Source organism: Nicotiana attenuata, chromosome 6 (assembly GCF_001879085.1).
Source record: "Nicotiana attenuata strain UT chromosome 6, NIATTr2, whole genome shotgun sequence".
In the NCBI taxonomy this organism is placed as follows: domain Eukaryota; kingdom Viridiplantae; phylum Streptophyta; class Magnoliopsida; order Solanales; family Solanaceae; genus Nicotiana; species Nicotiana attenuata.
This window is the reverse complement of record NC_031994.1, coordinates 87,377,483-87,397,981: the sequence shown is the minus strand read 5'-3', so window position 1 is coordinate 87,397,981 and position 20,499 is coordinate 87,377,483. Positions and strand designations below refer to the sequence as shown.

The following is a 20,499-nucleotide window of genomic DNA, read 5'->3' as shown; positions in this document are numbered from 1 at the left end:
CTTACTGTATTTATATGTATTTAACTTTATTCTTACACTAAGTTGCTACACTAACAATGATACATACGACTAACAGAAACCAATGCTTAATGTTGAATGTGTGGAGTCAAGAGTTGCGGGGAATACTACATCAGAGGTGTCGTGCAACATACCACCTACAGGTCAAGAGGGTGTATCTACCGAATTTTATGTATCTCAATTTGAGCTGGACGACAAGTTTCTTCCCAGTCAAATTCCAGAAACTAGAATTGTGATACACAACAGTGCAAAAAAAGCTGAATCAACCCCATTACCATCTCATAGGAATCGACGACCAAGTATATGGTATTCTTCGCCTTATAAGTCTAACCAGGTTAGTGTTTTTATAAACTAAAGATCTATTTCCTCATGGTTTTAAAAATTAAAAGTCTCTACTCACGACTTCAATGAACAACAGGTACCTCAGTAAAGTTGACCCCCATTTTTGAAAAAAGACACCCCTTTGAGGATGATTCAATAACGGGACCACATCCTACATTAATCATTCAGGAATATGACAAATGGGTTCGTGATGGTCTTCTCGCTAGACATGATCAGAGGTGAGTTTTCCCCCGGTATGTGTACTAAGTTTTTATATTTTTAAAAATGTATATAATGTTTTTTTATATCATACTTGTAGAAGTAATTTGGAAGACCAATACAAGAAGAACAAGGCAACACTTCATATACCATTGGATTTTGGAGTTGATCAAGTTAATTCAAAAAATTGGTTTTACCTTCTATCGTTTGACGGGAAGCTATGGGATGACAACGTAAGTTTTTCCCCTAACTGACTAATTTTCTTTGAATAACAACATGCATTTGATTGTATTCTGTTGTAGTATTTTTACTGTTTTCAAACACTCTATATGATGAAATGTTTGATGAATGCAATGGCATCATTATACAGCTGTAGTCAGTGTTATTAAACTGTTTTAATCAACTGTAGTCAGTTGTATTCAACTGTATTATTCAGCTGTATTCAGTTGTATTTTTCTTGCTTTCAGCTGTATTCAGTTGTTCTCAACTGTATTATTCATATGTATTCTCTGTATTCAGTTGTATTCAACTGAATACAGTTGTATTCAACTGTTTTATTCAGTTGTATTCAGTTGTAGTCAGTTGTATTCAACTGTTTTAATCAACTGTAGTCAGTTGTATTCAACTATTTTATTCAGTTGTATTCAGTTGTATTCAGTTGTATTCAACTGTTTTATTCAGATGTAGTCAGTTGTATTCAACTGTATTATTCAGCTGTATTCAGATGTATTTTTCTGTTTTCAGCTGTATTAAGTCGTACTCAACTGTATTATTCATATGTATTTCTCTGTATTCAGCTATATTCTTTAATAGTTTGATTAATTGGACTCACACCATGTAATTAAATTTGTGTATAACATATTGACGTCATATTCTACTATCTGAGAAAGAAGGGAAAGTACAATCAAACAAGCAACTTCAGGTATACAACTGTTGATTGTATATTCAAGACAAGAATCGCTGAAATCTTCGACAGGTATGCTGATACAGATAGTAATGCTAATGTAGCCAAAGAAGAGGATGTGGTATGTGAGTACATAAGGGGCTACAGATTGCTAGCTAATGTACCTTGGCATACTGTGGATAATGTCTTGATACCAGTCAACTTGAAGGACAAACTACACTGGGTATTGGCTGTTGTCTCATTCAAGGAGAGATGTATCAAAGTGTATGACTCGTACAGATCTGCAGGTCATGATGCCTATGTAGCTTCTGAGATTGATAAGCTAGCTAAGCTTGTACCTCTGTATCTATCAATTAGTGGCTTTTACAGAGATAGCCAAGGCATAGATTGGTCTACTTACTCAGCATACACTGACAAGTCACATAATGATCCCTTTAAAGTTTTTTTCATATCAGATCTGCCTCAACAGAAAGCTGGGAGCATGTAAGTATTCAATTATCATTCTTGTATGTTATATACAAATCTAATTGTATGAATTATTTTTAATTGTTTCAATTAATTATTTTTTAGGGATTGTGGGGTGCATGTTGCGGCATACGCAGAGTTTCTGAGCACTCTTGGTGAGATTCCACAAACAACATTTGATTCCAATCTACTCTGTCAAAGATATGGTGCTCTCCTCTAGGACTATGCTATGCGGAAGATAGACGCCGATGCCATAAGCGAGAATGAAGCACCCTCAAAGATTGCTAGGCAAATCACGGAGTCAGATTCAAAGATGCAGATAGTTATAGAGTAGCTTTAGGTTAATGTAGTTTTGGAATGTAGTTTGAAGAAGAATACTGTTTTAAGTAGTTTTTTGGTGAAGATGGTATTTAGTTAGAAAAACTTATCACTTTATCATCAGTGTTCGTGTATGACAATTGCAACTTTTCAATCGTTGTTTCACTGGTTTGTTCATAAGTATTCATGCTTATTCTTTAGTTTGTATTCATATGTATCTTACAGGATTCAAGTATGTATTAATATTCAATAACTTTGCTTGAACAGGTTTTAGGTATTGAACATGTTAATATCCAAGTCAGAAACTTTATGTATTCTGATGGTAGGTTATATTAAAGAATTCAGATGTATTTTTCTGGATTTAGGTCTATTCAGTTGTATTCAACTGTATTATTAAGCTGTATTCAGTTGTATTCAGCAGCATTCATTTATATGTATCTTTCAAGTTCAGTTAATACATATTAAAGAATACAAATTCAGATATATTAAACATGTTATACATATTCAGCTATATTCAGCTGTAGTCAGTTGTATTCAACTGTTTTATTCAGTTATAGTTAGTTGTATTCAACTATATTATTCAGCTGTATTCAGTTGTATTTTTTTGTATTCAGCTATATTCAGTTGTACTCAACTGTATTATTCATATGTATTTCTCTGTATTAAGCTATATTTCTATGTATTCAGCTATATTCTTTAATATGTATGTGACGACCCAAAGGGTCATCACCTGTTTTCTCATTTATTCTGTGCTTCCGAGGCCTTGAAAACCTCATTTTTACTTGCCTCGAATTGCGTGTGCAGTCCGGGCGTGTAGCCGGACAACTTAAATATGAGTTTTGTGTGAAAAATGATGAATTTTGATATTAATATGATTAAAGTTGACTTTGATCAATATTTTTGGTAAATGGACCCGGACCCGTGATTGGGCGGTCCCGGAGGGTCCGTAGAAAAATATGGGACTCGGGCATATGCCCGGAGTCGAAATCCGAGGTCTAGAGCCCGAGAAATGAATTTTTCTGTGAAATTGTTTTTCTGAAATTTATATGGAAATTTGAAATGAAAATGGATTAGAAAGTGTTGGTATCGGGCCCGTATTTTGGTTCCGGTGCCCGGTACAGGTCTTATATGTGGTTTAAGCGCTTCCTGTGAAATTTGGTTGAAATCGGACATCATTTGTACGTGTTTTGGTACCTAAATAATCTAAAATTTAGTAANGTGAAATTTGGTTGAAATCGGACATCATTTGACGTGTTTCGGACCTAAATATCTAAAATTTGAAGTTTATGAAGTTTGATGAAAAAGTGATGATTTTGAGGTTTGATTCCTCGTTTATGATGTTATTTTGGCGATTTGATCGCACGGTTAAGATCGTAGGATGTTGTCGAGTTAGTGTGTGTGATTGGTTAGGAGCCCCGAGGGCTCGGGAGTGATTTGGAGGTGGTTCGGGGTGTTTTTGAACTTAGGAAATGTAGCAAATTTTCTGCAATTTTTGCACAGCTTTTTCCTTCTTCGCGATCGCGGCCCTCAGCCCGCGTTCGCGTACCTTTGGGCTTTCCCTTCTTCGCGTTCCCAGCTCAGTCCCCGCGTTCGCGTAGCTTTAATCCTCCCTTCATCGCGTTCGCGAACCACGTATCACGTTCGCATAGAACAAACTCGGACCCCAGCACTTTTCTTCTACGCGTTTGCGTTTGCCTCCACGCGATCGTGATGACTTGCCCAGCTTACCCTTCGCGAACGTGGCCCCCTTCCCGCGAACGCGAAGGGCAATTTCGCCCAGTGATTTTTAATACCCCAAAACAGAACATTGACGGGATTCTTCACCCAAAACATACGAACTCATCTTCTCCACAGCCCATAGGCGATCTTTAGAGCTCTTCTTCACCAAAGCTTCTTGGGTAAGTATTATCTAACTCGTTTTCTTCATTTTCTATCATCACTTATCAAATTCCTAGACCTAAAGCATGTAATTTAGGGTGTAAATTAAGGGTTTTGGGTAGAGTTAGGTTTTTGAGAATTTTGGGTGATTCAACCTCAATTTGGGGTCGAATCTTAAAACAAATTTCATATTTGAACACGTGGGGTTGTGGGTGATCGAGTTTAGGTCCGAGCCTCGTGTTTGGACCACGTGGGCCCGTTGTCGAATTTTGGTATTTTTGGAAGAATGCTAGGAAATTCATATCTAGGCTATGGGATGTTGCCATTGAGCCTTTATTGATATTATTGAATTAATTATGCCTAGATATCATTATTTCGGAGTCGAATTGTAGAGGAAAGGCGGTATTTGAGGATTGATTGCTATTCTTGGACCGAGGTAAGTGTTTGATCTAACTTTGGCTTGAGGGAATAGGATTAGAGTATTATTTGCTAATTGCTAAATGTTGAGTACGGTGTATAGGCATGGTGACGAGTATCTATACACCGGTGTCTAGCATGACCGTGGGTCTTTATTTGTGCTTAATTGGGATTCTGTAGTGACTCTTCCTTAGTTAATTGATGGTTTCTATATGATATGAAGAGAATGAGAAGGAAATATAATGTGTAAACTCGTTGGAGCGTTGGCTCGATTTTTGACTTGATTAAACAGTAAGAAATGAATGTAAGAGAAAGAAATGTGATTATTCCCTTGCCGGGACGTGTAAGTTATTGTTGTTGTTCCCTTGCCGGGAATTAACTGCTTAGTCATGTTCTCCCTTGCCGGGAAACCATTATATACTATGAATTGGGATCGTGTGGCACGCCGACCACTTATATATTATAAATTGGGATCGTGTGGCACGCCGACCACTTATATATTATAAATTGGGATCGTGTGGCACGCCGACCACTTATATATTATAAATTGGGATCGTGTGGCACGCCGACCACTTATATATATATTATAAATTGGGATTGTATGGCACGCCGACCACTTATATATTATAAATTTGGATCGTGGGGCACGCCGACCACTTATATATTATGAAAATGGGATCGTGTGGCACGCCGACCACGTAATCTGTGTTGGAAGGAACTAGTTGTGATTTTCCCTTATGAATTCCTACCGTTCTATTTTATCTGTTATCCCCAAAAGCATGTTTCCCCTCCTAGTCTTAATTATTACTTTCCGCTGTTATTTTTGTAGTACTTGTACATATATATATATATATATATATATATATATATATATATATATATATATATATATATATGCACAGGTTGATTGGTAGTCCTGTCTAGCCTCGTCACTACTTCGCCGGGTTAGGCCAGGCACTTACCAGCACATGGGGTCGGTTGTGCTGATGCTACACTTCTGTGCTCTTTTGCACAGATCACGGTACCAGAGCAGCTTTTGGACCACAGCAGTAGTTGATTGGGAGTCGACATCAGTCCAGGGACTTTCGAGGTAGCCTAGCTGGCGTTCGCAGGCCGGAGTCCCTTTCTATGTTTTTAGTTTGTTTTCCTTGTACCGAGACAAACATTGATGTATTTCTATTCAGACTTGTTTTTAGCACTCTTTAGTAGTTCGTGAGCTAGCGACACCAGTCTTGGGTAGAGAAATGTTAACTTCCGCATTTTGGGTCTTCAGTTATTTAAGTTTTAAAGACTTCCGCTTTTATATTAATTGTATCATTGTTCTTTATATTGTTGATGTTGTTAAGGGTAGTATTAAATTAATTGGCTTGCCTAGCTCCTATTAGTAGGCGCCATCACGACTCCCGATGGTGGAAAATCCGGATCGTGACAAGTTGGTATAAGAGCTCTAGGTTACATAGGTCTCGCTACTCACGGACAAACTTGGTAGAGCCTGAGGGATCGGTACGGAGACGTCTGTATTTATCCCCCAGAGGTTACAGAGTTAGGAAAATTTCACTTTGTTCTTTCTTGTCGTGCGATTCTGTTTCTCAAATACTGATTGCCTTTCTACTCTGTTCTTTCGCAGATGGCGAGAACACGCGCTTCCTTTTCTAGCGCGCAGCAGCCCGAGCTCCCAGCAGCAGCTCCTACGAGGGGCAGAGGGCGAGGCCGAGGCCGTGCCAGAGGCCGAGGCAGGGGCAGAGCTCAGCCCCGGGCAGCAGTCCCAGAGGTGGAGCCTCATATTGATTGTGATGAGGAGGTTCCAGCCCCAGCAGCTCCGGTGGGCCCAGCTCAGGTCCCAGGAGGGTTCACAGTCACCCCAGATCTTCAGGACGCTTTGGTCAGACTGGCAGGTTTTATGGAGAGCGTCACCAGAGCGGGTTTGCTTCCAGCAGCACCAGCCACTTCTCAGGCTGGGGGAGGAGTTCAGACTCCCACTACACGTACTCTGGAGCAGGTAGCTCTCCAGGCTCAGGTTCCAGTGGTTCAGCCGGGTATTGTGACTCAGGTCGGCGATGGAGCGGCCATGTCCTCAGATGCTTTGTGGAGGCTTGATAGGTTCTCCAAGCTCTTCACCACCACATTCAGCGTTACTTCTTCAGAGGATCCACAGGATTTCTTGTTTAGCTGCCATGAGATCCTTCGGACTATGGGTATTGTGGAGACCAATGGGGTCGACTTCGCCACTTTTTGACTAGCAGGATCCGCCAAGACTTGGTGGAGGGACTATTGTTTATCCAGACCAGCAGGGTCGCCATCATTGACATGGGATCAGTTTGCAGAGTTATTTTTGGAGAAGTTTCTCCCACTTACTCAGCGAGAGGCTCTTCGCAGGCAGCTCGAGCGCCTCCAGCAGGGCTCTATGACAGTCATGCAGTATGAGACTCGGTTCATTGATTTGGCACGCCATGCTATTGTTATACTCCCCACAAAGCGAGAGAGGGTGCGGAGGTTTATTGATGGATTGATTCAGCAGATCCGTCTCCAGATGGCTATGGGAGCCGGGAGTGAGATTTCTTTTCAGGAGGCGGCCAATGCGGCCCGTAGAGTTGAGATGGCTCTTGCACGAGGAGGTGGTCATGGGTCAAATAAGAGGCCCCGTCATGCAGGTAGGTTCAGTAGTACCTCGTCTGGAGGTAGAGATCTTATGATAGAGGCAATCCTCTGAGGCCCTTCCAGTCAGCTCTCCAGGTCTCTCATGGTTCTACAGGTGGTCGTGGCTCTCAGCCGCAACATTCTGACCAGCAGCTTCACAGTTCCCCTTCAGCACCTATCAGCGCACCACCACTCCGTTATTCTCAACAGCCGAGGGCTTGTTACACGTGTGGCGACCCGAGACATATTGCCAGGTATTGCCTTCGAGCTTCTGACAGCTCTCAGCAACAGGGTCCTCGTCTGATGTTTCAGGCGTCAGGTGACCCCCAGGCCGCCCAGCCAGCTAGAGGCGGGGGTAGAGGCCATAGAGGTGGAGGTAGAGATCATAGAGGTGGAGCTCGGACAGCCAGAGGTAGAGGTCAGCCAGCAGCCGATCGTCCCAGGGATATGGTTTAGGGAGGTAGGGCCCAGCCCCGGTGTTATGCTCTGCCAGCCAGTCCAGAGGCTAAGTCGTCAGATGCTGTTATTACAGGTACTATTCTGGTCTGTGATAGGGATGCTTCAGTGCTATTCGACCCTGGGTCTACATATTCGTATGTGTCGTCCTATTTTGCACCCTACCTGGTTATGCCTAGCGATGCTTTGGGTATTCCTGTTAATGTATCTACACCGGTGGGTGATTCTATAGTGGTCGACCGAGTTCATCGTTCCTGTGTAGTAGTGTTTGAGGGTCTTGAGACCCGTGTTGATCTATTGCTCTTAGACATGCTGGATTTCGACGTTATATTAGGGATGGATTGGTTGTCCCCGTATCATGCTATCTTGGATTGCCGTGCATAGCGTTGCCCGATATGCCTCGTTTAGAGTGGAGAGGCACTCCAGGTTATCCTACCCACAGTGTTATTTCATATGTGAAGGCTCGACGCATGGTCGAGAAGGGGTGTTTAGCTTATCTGGCGTATGTTCACGATTCCAGCGCAGAGGTCCCTTCTATTGATTATGTTCCTATTGTTCGGGAGTTTCCCGAGGTTTTTCTTCAGACCTGCCGGGTATGCCGCCCGACAGGGATATTGATTTCTGTATTGATCTGGCTCCGGGCACTCAGCCCATTTCCATTCCGCCGTATCGCATGGCCCCACCAGAATTGAAAGAGTTAAAGGACCAGTTGCAGGATTTGCTAGAGAAGGGTTTTATCAGGCCTAGTGTTTCTCCTTGGGGTGCGCCGGTGTTATTTGTGAAGAAAAAGGATGGTTCGATGAGGATGTGCATTGATTATCGGCAATTGAACAAAGTGACGATCAAGAACAAGTATCCACTGCCGAGGATTGATGATTTGTTTGACCAGCTTCAGGGTGCAAAGGTGTTTTCAAAGATAGACTTGAGATCTGGCTACCATCAGCTGAGGATTAGGGCGTCTGATGTCTCTAAGACAGCATTCCGCACTCGGTATGGGCATTATGAGTTTTTGGTTATGCCATTTGGGTTGACCAATGCCCCAACAGCATTTATGGAGTTGATGAACAGAGTGTTCAGGCCTTATTTGGACTCGTTCGTGATAGTCTTTATTGATGATATTCTGGTATACTCCCGCAACCAGGAGGAGCACGAGCAGCACCTCAGAGTGGTTCTTCAGACTCTGAAGGATAGTCAGTTATATGCTAAGTTCTCGAAGTGTGAGTTCTGGTTGAGTTTGGTTGCATTTCTGGGTCACGTTGTATCAACAGAGGGTATTCAGGTGGACCGAAGAAGATTGAGGCAGTCAAGAACTGGCCTCGACCAGCATCAGCTACCGAGATTCGGAGTTTCTTGGGGTTAGCAGGTTATTATCGCTGGTTCGTGGAGGGATTTTCATATATTGCAGCCCTGATGACCAGATTGACCTAGAAGGGTGCCCAGTTCAGATGGTCAGATGAGTGTGAGGCGAGCTTTCAGAAGCTCAAGACGGCTTTGACTACGGCACCGATATTGGTTTTGCCCACAGGCTCAGGGCCTTATACAGTTTATTGTGATGCTTCCCGTATTGGGCTTGGTGCAGTATTGATGCAGGATGGCAGTCATTGTTTATGCTTCGAGGCAGTTGAAGATTCACGAGAAGAATTATCCGGTTCATGATCTAGAGTTGGCAGTCATTGTTCATGCTTTGAAGATTTGGAGGCATTATTTATATGGTGTGACGTGTGAGGTGTACACTGATCATAAGAGTCTACAATACTTGTTCAAGCAGAAGGAGTTGAACTTGAGGCAGAGGAGGTGGTTGGAGCTATTGAAGGATTATGATGTTACCATTTTGTATCACCCGGGGAGAGCCAATGTGGTGGCTGATGCATTGAGTAGGAAGTCCGCCAGCATGGGTAGTCTTGCTTATATTCCGATCAGCCAGAGACCGCTTGCTTTGGATATTCAGTCCTTGGCCAATCGATTTGTGAGGTTGGACATTTCTGAGCCTAGCAGAGTGTTAGCTTGCACGGTCGCTCGTTCTTCATTATTGGAGCGTATCCGTGATCGGCAATTTGATGATCCCCATTTGTGTGTCCTGAGAGACACGGTGCATCGTGGAGGTGCCACGAGGGTGACCTTATATGATGATGGTGTTTTGAGATTGCAGGGGCGAGTTTGCGTGCCCAATGTCGATGGGATTCGAGAGTTGATCTTAGCGAAGGCCCATAGTTCTCGGTATTTTATTCACCCGGGCGCCGCGAAGATGTATCAGGACTTGCGGCAGCATTATTGGTGGCGTAGGATGAAGAAAGATATTGTTGCGTATGTGGCTCGATGTTTGAACTGTCAGCAGGTCAAGTATGAGCACCAGAGGCCCGGTGGTTTGTTTCAGAGGATTGAGCTTCCCGAGTGGAAGTGGGAGAGGATTACCATGGATTTCGTTACTGGGCTTCCGATGACTCAGAAGAAATTTGATGTTATTTGGGTCATTGTTGATAGGCTGACCAAGTCAGCGCATTTTATTCCTGTTGCAGCCACTTATTCATCTGAGAGGTTAGCTGAGATCTACATCCGAGAGATTGTTCGCCTTCACGGGGTGCCGATATCTATCATTTCGGACCGGGGTACGCAGTTTACCTCGCGCTTCTGGAGAGCAGTTCAGCAGGAGTTGGGCACCCAGGTTCAGTTGAGCACAGCGTTCCATCCTCAAACGTACGGCCAGTCCGAGAGGACTATTTAGATATTGGAGGATATGCTCTGAGCCTGTGTCATTGATTTTGGAGGCTCGTCGGACCAGTATTTGCCTTTAGCAGAGTTCGCCTACAACAACAGCTACCAGTCCAGCATTCAGATGGCTCCATATGAGGCGTTGTATGGTAGGCGATGTCGGTCTCCAGTCGGATGGTTTGAGCCGGGAGAGGCTCGGTTATTAGGTACAGATTTAGTTCAGGAGGCCATGGATAAGGTCAAGATCATTCAGGACAGGCTTCATTCGGCTCAGTCGCGGAAAAAGAGTTATGCAGATCGTAAGGTTCGGGATGTAGCTTTCATGGTTGGTGAGCGGGTCTTGCTCCGAGTGTCGCCTATGAAGGGCGTGATGAGATTTGGGAAGAAGGGCAAGCTTAGCCCTAGGTTCATTGGTCCATTTGAGATTCTCGATCGTGTGGGAGAGGTGGCTTATAGACTTGCCTTGCCGCCTAGCTTGTCAGTCGTGCATCCAGTGTTTCATGTGTCCATGCTTCGGAGGTATCACGGCGATCCAGCTCACGTGTTAGATTTCAGCACTGTCCAGTTAGACAAGGATCTGTCCTATGAGGATGAGCCGGTAGCTATTCTAGACCAGCAGGTTCGTCAGTTGAGATCCAAGAGTTTTCCTTCAGTGCGTGTTCAGTAGAGAGGTCAGCCTCCTGAGGCTTTGACCTGGGAGTCCGAGTCTGATATGCGGAGCCGTTATCCTCATCTGTTTCCCGACTCAGGTACTTCTTTCTTTTGTCCGTTCGAGGACGAACGGTTGTTTTAGAGGTGGAGGATGTGACGATCCAAAGGGTCATCACCTGTTTCCTCATTTATTCCGTGCTTCCGAGGCCTTGAAAACCTCATTTTTACTTGCCTCGATTTGCGTGCGCAGTCCGGGCGTGTAGCCGGACAGCTTAAATATGAGTTCTGTGTGAAAAATGATGAATTTTGATATTAATATGATTAAAGTTGACTTTGGTCAATATTTTTGGTAAATGGACCCGGACCCGTGATTGGGCGGTCCCGGAGGGTCCGTAGAAAAATATGGGACTCGGGCATATGCCCGGAGTCGAATTCCGAGGTCTAGAGCCCGAGAAATGAATTTTTCTGTGAAATTGTTTTTCTGAAATTTATATGAAAATTTGAAATGAAAATGGATTAGAAAGTGTTGGTATCGGGCCCGTATTTTGGTTCCGGCGCCCGGTACAGGTCTTATATGTGGTTTAAGCGCTTCCTGTGAAATTTGGTTGAAATCGGACATCATTCGACGTGTTTCGGACCTAAATATCTAAAATTTGAAGTTTATGAAGTTTGATGAAAAAGTGATGATTTTGAGGTTTGATTCCTCGTTTATGATAGTATTTTGGCGATTTGATCGCACGGTTAAGATCGTAGGATGTTGTCGAGTTAGTGTGTGTGATTGATTAGGAGCCCCGAGGGCTTGGGAGTGATTTGGAGGTGGTTCGGGGTATTTTTGAACTTAGGAAATGTAGCAGATTTTCTGCAATTTTTGCACAGCTTTTTCCTTCTTCGCGATCGCGGCCCTCAGCCCGCGTTCGCGTACCTTTGGGCTTTCCCTTCTTCGCGTTCGCAGCTCAGTCCCCGCGTTCGCGTAGCTTTAATCCTCCCTTCATCGCGTTCGCGAACCACGTATCGCGTTCGCATAGAACAAACTCGGACCCCAGCACTTTTCTTCTACAACCACGTATCGCGTTCGCATAGAACAAACTCGGACCCCAGCACTTTTCTTCTACGCGTTTGCGTTTGCCTCCACGCGATCGTGATGACTTGCCCAGCTTACCCTTCGCGAACGCGGCCCCCTTCCCGCGAACGCGAAGGGCAATTTTGCCCAGTGATTTTTAATACCCCAAAACAGAACATTGACGGGATTCTTCACCCAAAACATACGAACTCATCTTCTCCACAGCCCATAGGCGATCTTTAGAGCTCTTCTTCACCAAAGCTTCTTGGGTAAGTATTATCTAACTCGTTTTCTTCATTTTCTATCATCACTTATCAAATTCCTAGACCTAAAGCATGTAATTTAGGGTGTAAATTAAGGGTTTTGGGTAGAGTTAGGTTTTTGAGAATTTTGGGTGATTCAACCTCAATTTGGGGTCGAATCTTAAAACAAATTTCATATTTGAACACGTGGGGTTGTGGGTGATCGAGTTTAGGTCCGAGCCTCGTGTTTGGACCACGTGGGCCCGTTGTCGAATTTTGGTATTTTTGGAAGAATGCTAGGAAATTCATATCTAGGCTATGGGATGTTGCCATTGAGCCTTTATTGATATTATTGAATTAATTATGCCTAGATATCATTATTTCGGAGTCGAATTGTAGAGGAAAGGCGGTATTTGAGGATTGATTGCTATTCTTGGACCGAGGTAAGTGTTTGATCTAACTTTGGCTTGAGGGAATAGGATTAGGGTATTATTTTCTAATTGTTAAATGTTGAGTACGGTGTATAGGTATGGTGACGAGTATCTATACACCGGTGTCTAGCATTCTTATATGAACAGTAAGAAGAGGAAATATGATTTGTAAATTTCTTGGAGCGTTGGCTCGAATTATGACATGGTTAGGAAGTAAGAAATAAACGAAAGAGAAAGAGATGTAATTATCCCCTTGTCGGGACGTGTGAGTTATTGTTGTTGCTCCCTTGCCGGGAAGTAAATGTTTATTTGTATTCTCCCTTGCCGGGATAGTTGGATTGATACTTGATCCCTTGCCGAGATAGCTGAATTGGTATTTGTTCCCTTGCCGGGAAATCATTATATATTATAAATTGGGATCGTGTGGCACGCCGACCACTTATATATTGTAAAATGGGATCGTGTGGCACGCCGACCACTTATATATTGTAAAATGGGATCGTGTGGCACGCCGGCCACTTATATATTATAAAATGGGATCGTGTGGCACGCCGACCACTTATATATATTATACAATGGGATCGTGTGGCACGCCGACCACTTATATGTTATAAAATGGGATCGTGTGGCGCACCGACCACTTATATATTATGAAAAAAATGGGATCGTGTGGCACGCCGACCATGAAATCTGTGTTGGAAGGAACCAGTTGTGATTTTCCCTTATCTATACCTGCCGTTCTATTTTATCTGTTATCCCCAAAAGCATGTTTCCCCTCCCAGTCTTAATTATTACTTTTCGCTGTTATTTTTGTAGTACTTGTACATATATATATATATCTGCACAGGTTGATTGGTAGTCCTGTCTAGCCTCGTCACTGCTTCGCCGGGGTTAGGCCAGGCACTTACCAGTACATGGGGTCGGTTGTGCTGATGCTACACTTTTGTGCTCTTTTGCACAGATCACGGTACCGGAGCAGCTTTTGGACTACAGCAGTAGTTGATTGGGAGCCGACATCAGTCCCGGGACTTTCGAGGTAGCCTAGCTGGCGTTCGCAGGCCGGAGTCCCTTTCTATGTTTTTAGTTTGTTTTCCTTGTACCGAGACAAACATTGATGTATTTCTATTCGGACTTGTTTTTAGCACTCTTTAGTAGTTCGTGAGCTAGCGACACCAGTCTTGGGTAGAGAAATGTTAACTTCCGCATTTTGGGTCTTCAGTTATTTAAGTTTTAAAGACTTCCGCTTTTATATTAACTGTTTCGTTGTTCTTTATATTGTTGATGTTGTTAAGGGTAGTATTAAATTAATTGGCTTGCCTAGCTCCTATTAGTAGGTGCCATCACGACTCCCGATGGCGGAAAATCCGGGTCGTGACAATGTATCTTTCAAATTCAGTTAATATTTGTTAAAGAATATAAATTCAGATGTATTAAACAGGTTATTGTCTAGTTAGAGAATATAAATTCATACTTATTGAAATTGTTATATTACAGCTGAGTATATAGATGTATTCTGATGAATTCTGACTAGTTATGTATATAACTCAGGCATTGTCTATAATAAACTGTCAAAGTATATGTGGACAAGGTTATATTTGATTGTATCCAACACATTAAGGCAACTATATGTATTCAGAATCTATTCACGAAAGTCATTTCAGAAATTATTACTTGACAATGTCATCATAAGTATTGACAAATCATTGAAGCACCAATATATGTCAGAGTGTTAACTATTTATTACGTGGAGCATTTCTACACGTTCGCTTGTTATGTCCTCCCTGCCCACATATGCTACATGAATGTTGATTTTTCGGCTGCAGCAATTCACTTAAAGGTTTATTGCGCTTCTTCTTTAGCCTTCCAGGAGGTCTTTTCCATTTGGGTGGTAGTACAACCTCCTCTGCAACATGTGGTGGTATATTCCAGTCATTTTTTTCCGGTAGCGGATACACAGGCACATCGTATGTCATTACAATAATATTTGGTTTGTAATAGTTAGAGCAATATTCTCCTGGCATTAGAAACTTGCTCTTCAATACAGCCCAAGCATGTGGGCATGGCAATTCATCAACTTGGAACCTCCCACAAACACATTTTCTCTCTAACAGGCAGACTGTGTAATTTCTCCCTCCATCGTTAACCGTATGTAAGTATTCAGTTGATGGTACCACCTACATTTAAAAATAGAAATATAAGTTTTGAGCACATATAACTGAATTACCATATGTATAATGCTGAATTACTCTGTTACATACAATTGAAATGTTTGCATACAGATGAATACATCATATATTTAGACCAGCATACTATCAACTGTAATTAGTGCAGAACTTATCAAAAGTCTTATGTACTTTAGGAAACAAGAGGTTAACAAAAACATTAGAAGGATACGTCATGACAATACATATTAAAATTATATATAATACAGATTTTGTTAGTTGTATTCTGATGTATTCGAATAGTTTTTGCAGCATGTTTTTAGTTATATTCAGTTGTATTCATATCAGATCTTCGAAAAAATATGTCTTGTATGTGTTTGGATTTAGTTGTATTCATATGTATTCATGGTAGTTGTATTTTAAAAAATGATTGTATTCAGTTGTATTCATGCCATTAATTCAGAAAACAATTAAGCTATATACTACAATGACATTAAAATATAACTTACAGTCATACGTGTAGACATTGCCTCATTCAAAGTCAGCATCTCCTAGTATTTTTTTCCAAGCGTCGTGTATGTCTGTGTAGCTTCTTTGCGGTTACTATAATTCCAACGTCCAAACATCTTCCTAACTTCTTCGAGGAAGTCGTATATTGGCAATTCCCTTGCTGAAACTAGTGCGACATTGATTGACTCGGCAATATTTGACGTCATTGTCCATCCCCTGTTAACAGGTGCATACAACCTAGCCCACTTTTCGTATCCAGCTAACTCTAAGTATTCTTTCACCCTAATATCTACCTTCTCCACCTTCTCTATCAGACTATCAAATTCAGCTTGTGTGTATGCTTTTGCCATCGAGAAGTATATCTCGCTCAACTTAGCATGGCTCTTTTTGAATTTCTTATATACGTTGTTCCATAGATGCCATATACAAGCAAAATGTGGTACATTTGGATACACTCTCGATACAGATTTAATGATCTCTCATTTCTATCTGAAACGATGCACATGTTTTCCCTGTCACCGTATGCTATCTTGAATTGCTCAAAGAACCACGTCCAAGCAGCATCGTTCTCTGAATCAATAACACCATATGCTAGTGGCAATATATGACCTGTAAATACAATTGAATACTTATTTTTAAAACATGTAATTCAATATTTAAAATATTAACAGATTGTATTATGATTCAGATACTCACCTGCACCATTCAACGTGCTTGCTGAAACGAATGTCCGGGTGTAGTAAGATTTTAGGTGACTTCCGTCCACAACAACAATGGGTCTACAATGATCAAACCCCTTTATAAAGTCATACAAAGATATATACACGTAAATGAATTCATTTTTTGGCGATTTTACCATTCTGATGTGGGAACATGGATATGTCATTCCATTGTATATAAGTATCCTAGTAATTTTTTGTATGAATCAGCTGGTTCACCTCTCAAAAAATTTATTGCCTTTTCTTTAGCCCTCCACGCCAACATGTAGCTAACATCTACACCTAAATCTGATTTCACATCATCAATAATATCCTTTGGGGTGTATTTCCTCTTATGATTAGTAAGCTTAGGCCTTATTATACCACTTATAAGGCTGCTACTTGCCTGTCGCTGCTCATACACCTTGTCCTTCAGCGGACATGTATGGTTATCAATGAATTCTCTCACTTTGAATAATTCTGATTTGTTAATGCTTGAAGCCTTAAACCTCCATTCACAATCTTCTGAAATACATAATAATGCATAGCTGCAAAGAATTAATCATTGTACATATGATTAGCATAAGTGTTTACAAAAAAATTCCCTCATATACACACGAATACACTCTGATTATTTTACATACTGACATCTATATACATAAATTTTTATACTACTGAATTCAATTATAGTTATATGTATTTAAATACAATGAATACAACTGAATACAATTGTGGGTATATGCATACACTTAAAACCACAGTAGACAAAATAAGAAAATAATTAGAGCCACTGTAATGTAATTATACCAGTAAAATACATATGAATACATGTATTTAAGGACCATAAACAAACATATGTTAACTACATCTATGATAATCAAGAGGAAATCCACAAATACGCATAAATACAACAACGTTAAACTTACAGCTCGAACCAATAATAGAAAATACAAAAAAAAATATTAAATACATGCAAACCTGACAGCATTAGACCTATCAACTCGGAATTGAAACCTTTGAGCTATAGCATAATTCTCCATCACCTGTTTCAATGTAGCCTTATCCTTATACACTTGTCCAGCCATAACCTCCCTTTGATTAGTTTTTGAAATTATCAAATCATTGTGGAGTTCGAACACTCCAATCGCTTCTCCTGAATTGATAAAATCTAGAGCCAGTGTATCATCTGTATCGGAATCGTACCTTTGAACTGCTTCGTCTATTTGCACAATGTCGCCTTGATTTAAACTACCTCCGGATACAAGTTCTTTTTCAATAGTTGTTATGCACAAAGGATACATCCCAAATTCCCTGTTCTTTTTTTTCAATTCTACATACACTCTGTAACCCATATCATTGTGTATTTCCATTGGCGTGCAATTTCCTTCTACTTTGTTTTGAATTTTAATGGACTTTGAGCTCAAATCTATACCCAGTTGATTAGAAATTGAAGCAACCAGATCATTAAAGGAGGCATACTCCTTTATCAGTATTCCCTCAATTGAAAAATCGATGTAATTGCCCTCATCGTTCCACTTGCCAGAATGACGCAACAACACTGTTAAACTTGCCATATGCATAAAGGAACTATACCGTATTTTGTATATAATTTGTATCAATCTAATTTTCCGTGGTTGAATTGATATCTGCGAACAGAGAAAAAGGAGAAGTGAATGGAAGAACTTTCGAACAGATGTTGCTCTGGTTTTCGCTGCTTTTGTTTATTGAATCGTGTATGGCAGAATACAGATTAATGGGTACTAGTTTTTGTTCGTTGAGTTAAATTAGGAAATTATCATGTGATTTGATTTCCTTCCGTTTTTAACTAGTTTAATCTTCCAGATTTTGCGCAGATACGTTACTGTATTCACGTTAATGCCACGTGAATACAGTTAAATACATATCAACCTTAGCTGGAATTCCCTTTTTAACGCCTATTTTTTCTATTGTATTAATGAATACAATAGCTTAAATACATAAAATACACTGTATTAAAACATAAAAGGTATTATAACACGTAATATAGAAAAATATATCTATAAATGGCTAATTAGACCTAAAAGATGGTGCTTTATGAAAAATTCTCATTTGAATTTTCAGTCCTATTAGGCCCAATTTCGCACATTTTGGAAGCCCAAATCAGCAACCCAACACCCCTGACCCGTTTTTAACCCAAACGACCCATCTACCCGCCCATTTCCCCCTCTAAATCTCAGCCAATCATCTCATAAAATCCAATGGCCCATATTTCCCAAACCCTCCATATAAAAACCTAGTTATAACATTTTCCCCAAAACCCTAAACCTAATCTCTGTCTCCCAAGTCGGCGCCCCCCCCCCCCCCCTTTCCCAGCCTCTGCCCACCTCCAAACTCACTGGAATCGGCCGTGTCAACTCATGGTCCCCCTTTCCCTTCTCTCTTTCTTCCACGTGGCCTGACAAATAACTGATTCTGGTTCGAATCCGCGTTTTTTTTGCTCTCTCACACGTGAATCTCTTTCAACGGTAGATGATGGACGAAGGGTAGGATATGATTAATGAAATTTAATCATACCCCTCCATTTGCCCAGATTTTTACCAAAAAGAAGGAAATTTTCGGAATTTGGGGGGGATTTTCGGATTTTTGAAGTTTTTGCGATTTCTTGCAAAGGAAGGAGAGAAGCTTCGAGAAGGGGCTATATATTTGGGTCTGGGACAGAGAATAGGAGGGAGAGAAAGGATAGAGAGAAAATTTCGAGAAAAAAGGAAGAAAAAAATTTGGAGAAATTTCGGGTTTGAGCATAAAACTAGGGTTCTTTCTTGGAGGTTTTCAGACTTTTATTTTTTTCTTTGTTCTTTCTGATTTCGAACAAAATTAAAAAATAGATTTCTGTTTCTTCTATTCGGAGTTTAATGGCGATTTTCAAAAGTGGAGATTTCTGAAGCTTGAAGCTGTGGCGAGGTGGCCTTCGAGTTCGAGTGAAATTCATATATATAGGAGTTACATTAGGTGAAAGTAAACTGATTAGCTTATATGATTGATTTGTGGTCTTATTTTTGAACTTGAATTACGGCAGGATTACTGGTTAGATGTCATTTGGAAATTTTCTATTCTTAGCAAATTAAGAGACAATATGCATGAATTGGGATTAATATAGGGTTATGGTGCGCATCAATGTTTTAATTTATTTTGCCTTTCCTTTCCCCTCCTATAGTAATTCTTGGTGTTCTGTTCGCTCATTTGCTACAAATATTATGTGTCTTTTGAAAAGTTACTTTTCTGATGTTTCCCTTGTCTTTATTTGTGTGGACAGTTTGGATAAATTACTTGAAATGGCTCACGGGGTTTGGGTTTAAATGGATTAAAAGAATATGAGCATGAATTGAATCTTGCTTTTATTTAGTTCTCTTTTATTATTGCATTTTTAACATATTATCGTTAGGAGCATGTTTAGGCCGACCACACCTGGGTAGGCAAGCTTTAGGATTTTGTTAGTTTTGAGGCGGGAGGTCGTTCCCTTAGTTAAATTTACTCGGGGAATGCACCGAGGGATTTGTATATATATTTTATTTTAGGGGTATGCCGCGAAGTGAATGTAATTGGAGGCCATGGCGAACAAACTTTAATTTTTCTTCTTTTAATTTTTCTTTCATTTTAAGTGGGAACGACCTCCAGCCTCTTGTGTGTTTATTTTGTTTTTCGTGTTTTTACCTCAATTGAATATTTTAAAAACTGACTAGATCAAGTATGCAACCGTACTAGTTACGGGACTTGGGGAGTGCCTAACACCTTCTCCCCGAGTCAAATGAACCCCCTTACCCGAATCTCTGGTGTGGACTTGGTTTTAGAGTCTGAAAGATTTTAAAACGAAAAATTATTTTTTTAAAAACGGTGATCTGGCACACTGAAATCAAAGTCAGGTGGCGATTCTGAGTTATTTTCCTTTTGAATACAATTTTTGTCACGTTTTAATTGGAAAACCCTTTTCAGCTTTACTAAATCTTTTATTAATTTAAGAGGGTTAGTAGAGATTGTGAAAAAAGGGGTGTGACCACCACAACCTTTACCCATTAGAGACATTACAGTACACCGATTGGAAATTTTTAAATCCAAGCGCTCTATACACCTTGATTTTCACATCACAATATTTATGCTTTAATTTATAGTTGTCAAACAAAAAATTATTATGCTTTAGAAATCCTCACGGCCTAATCCAGATGTTTTGGCTTCCTCCTTTAAGCTAATTTTATCGCAACATAATACTTCCTTCGTTTACTTTAACTTGACATTTATTTTAAAAATAAATTTTTATTTTTACTTATCACTTTATGCATATCAAGAGAAGATAAACTTTTTTTTTCCTGTTATACCCGCATACTCTTTTTAAATTATTTTCTCAAATCCAACAAAATAAACATCAATTA

General features: G+C 40.7%; 1 protein-coding gene across 1 annotated transcript; it reads right to left on the bottom strand.

Annotated features, from left to right (window-relative positions):
- On the bottom strand, positions 14,460 to 15,748 carry LOC109228076. Its single transcript, XM_019393257.1, has 2 exons — positions 15,524 to 15,748; positions 14,460 to 14,900 (listed from the first exon to the last, which is right to left on the bottom strand). The coding sequence occupies exons 1-2, from the start codon at positions 15,746 to 15,748 to the stop codon at positions 14,460 to 14,462; spliced, it is 666 nt and encodes a 221-aa protein (XP_019248802.1).

Bases quoted from the DNA above. Each gene is read 5' to 3' on its own strand.
- LOC109228076 (XM_019393257.1), bottom strand. From the start codon at position 15,748: ATGGCAAAAGCATACACACAAGCTGAATTTGATAGTCTGATAGAGAAG. The intron at 14,901-15,523 runs GTTAGGAAGATG...TTTTAAATGTAG, and splicing joins TATACGACTTCCTCGAAGAA to GTGGTACCATCAACTGAATA.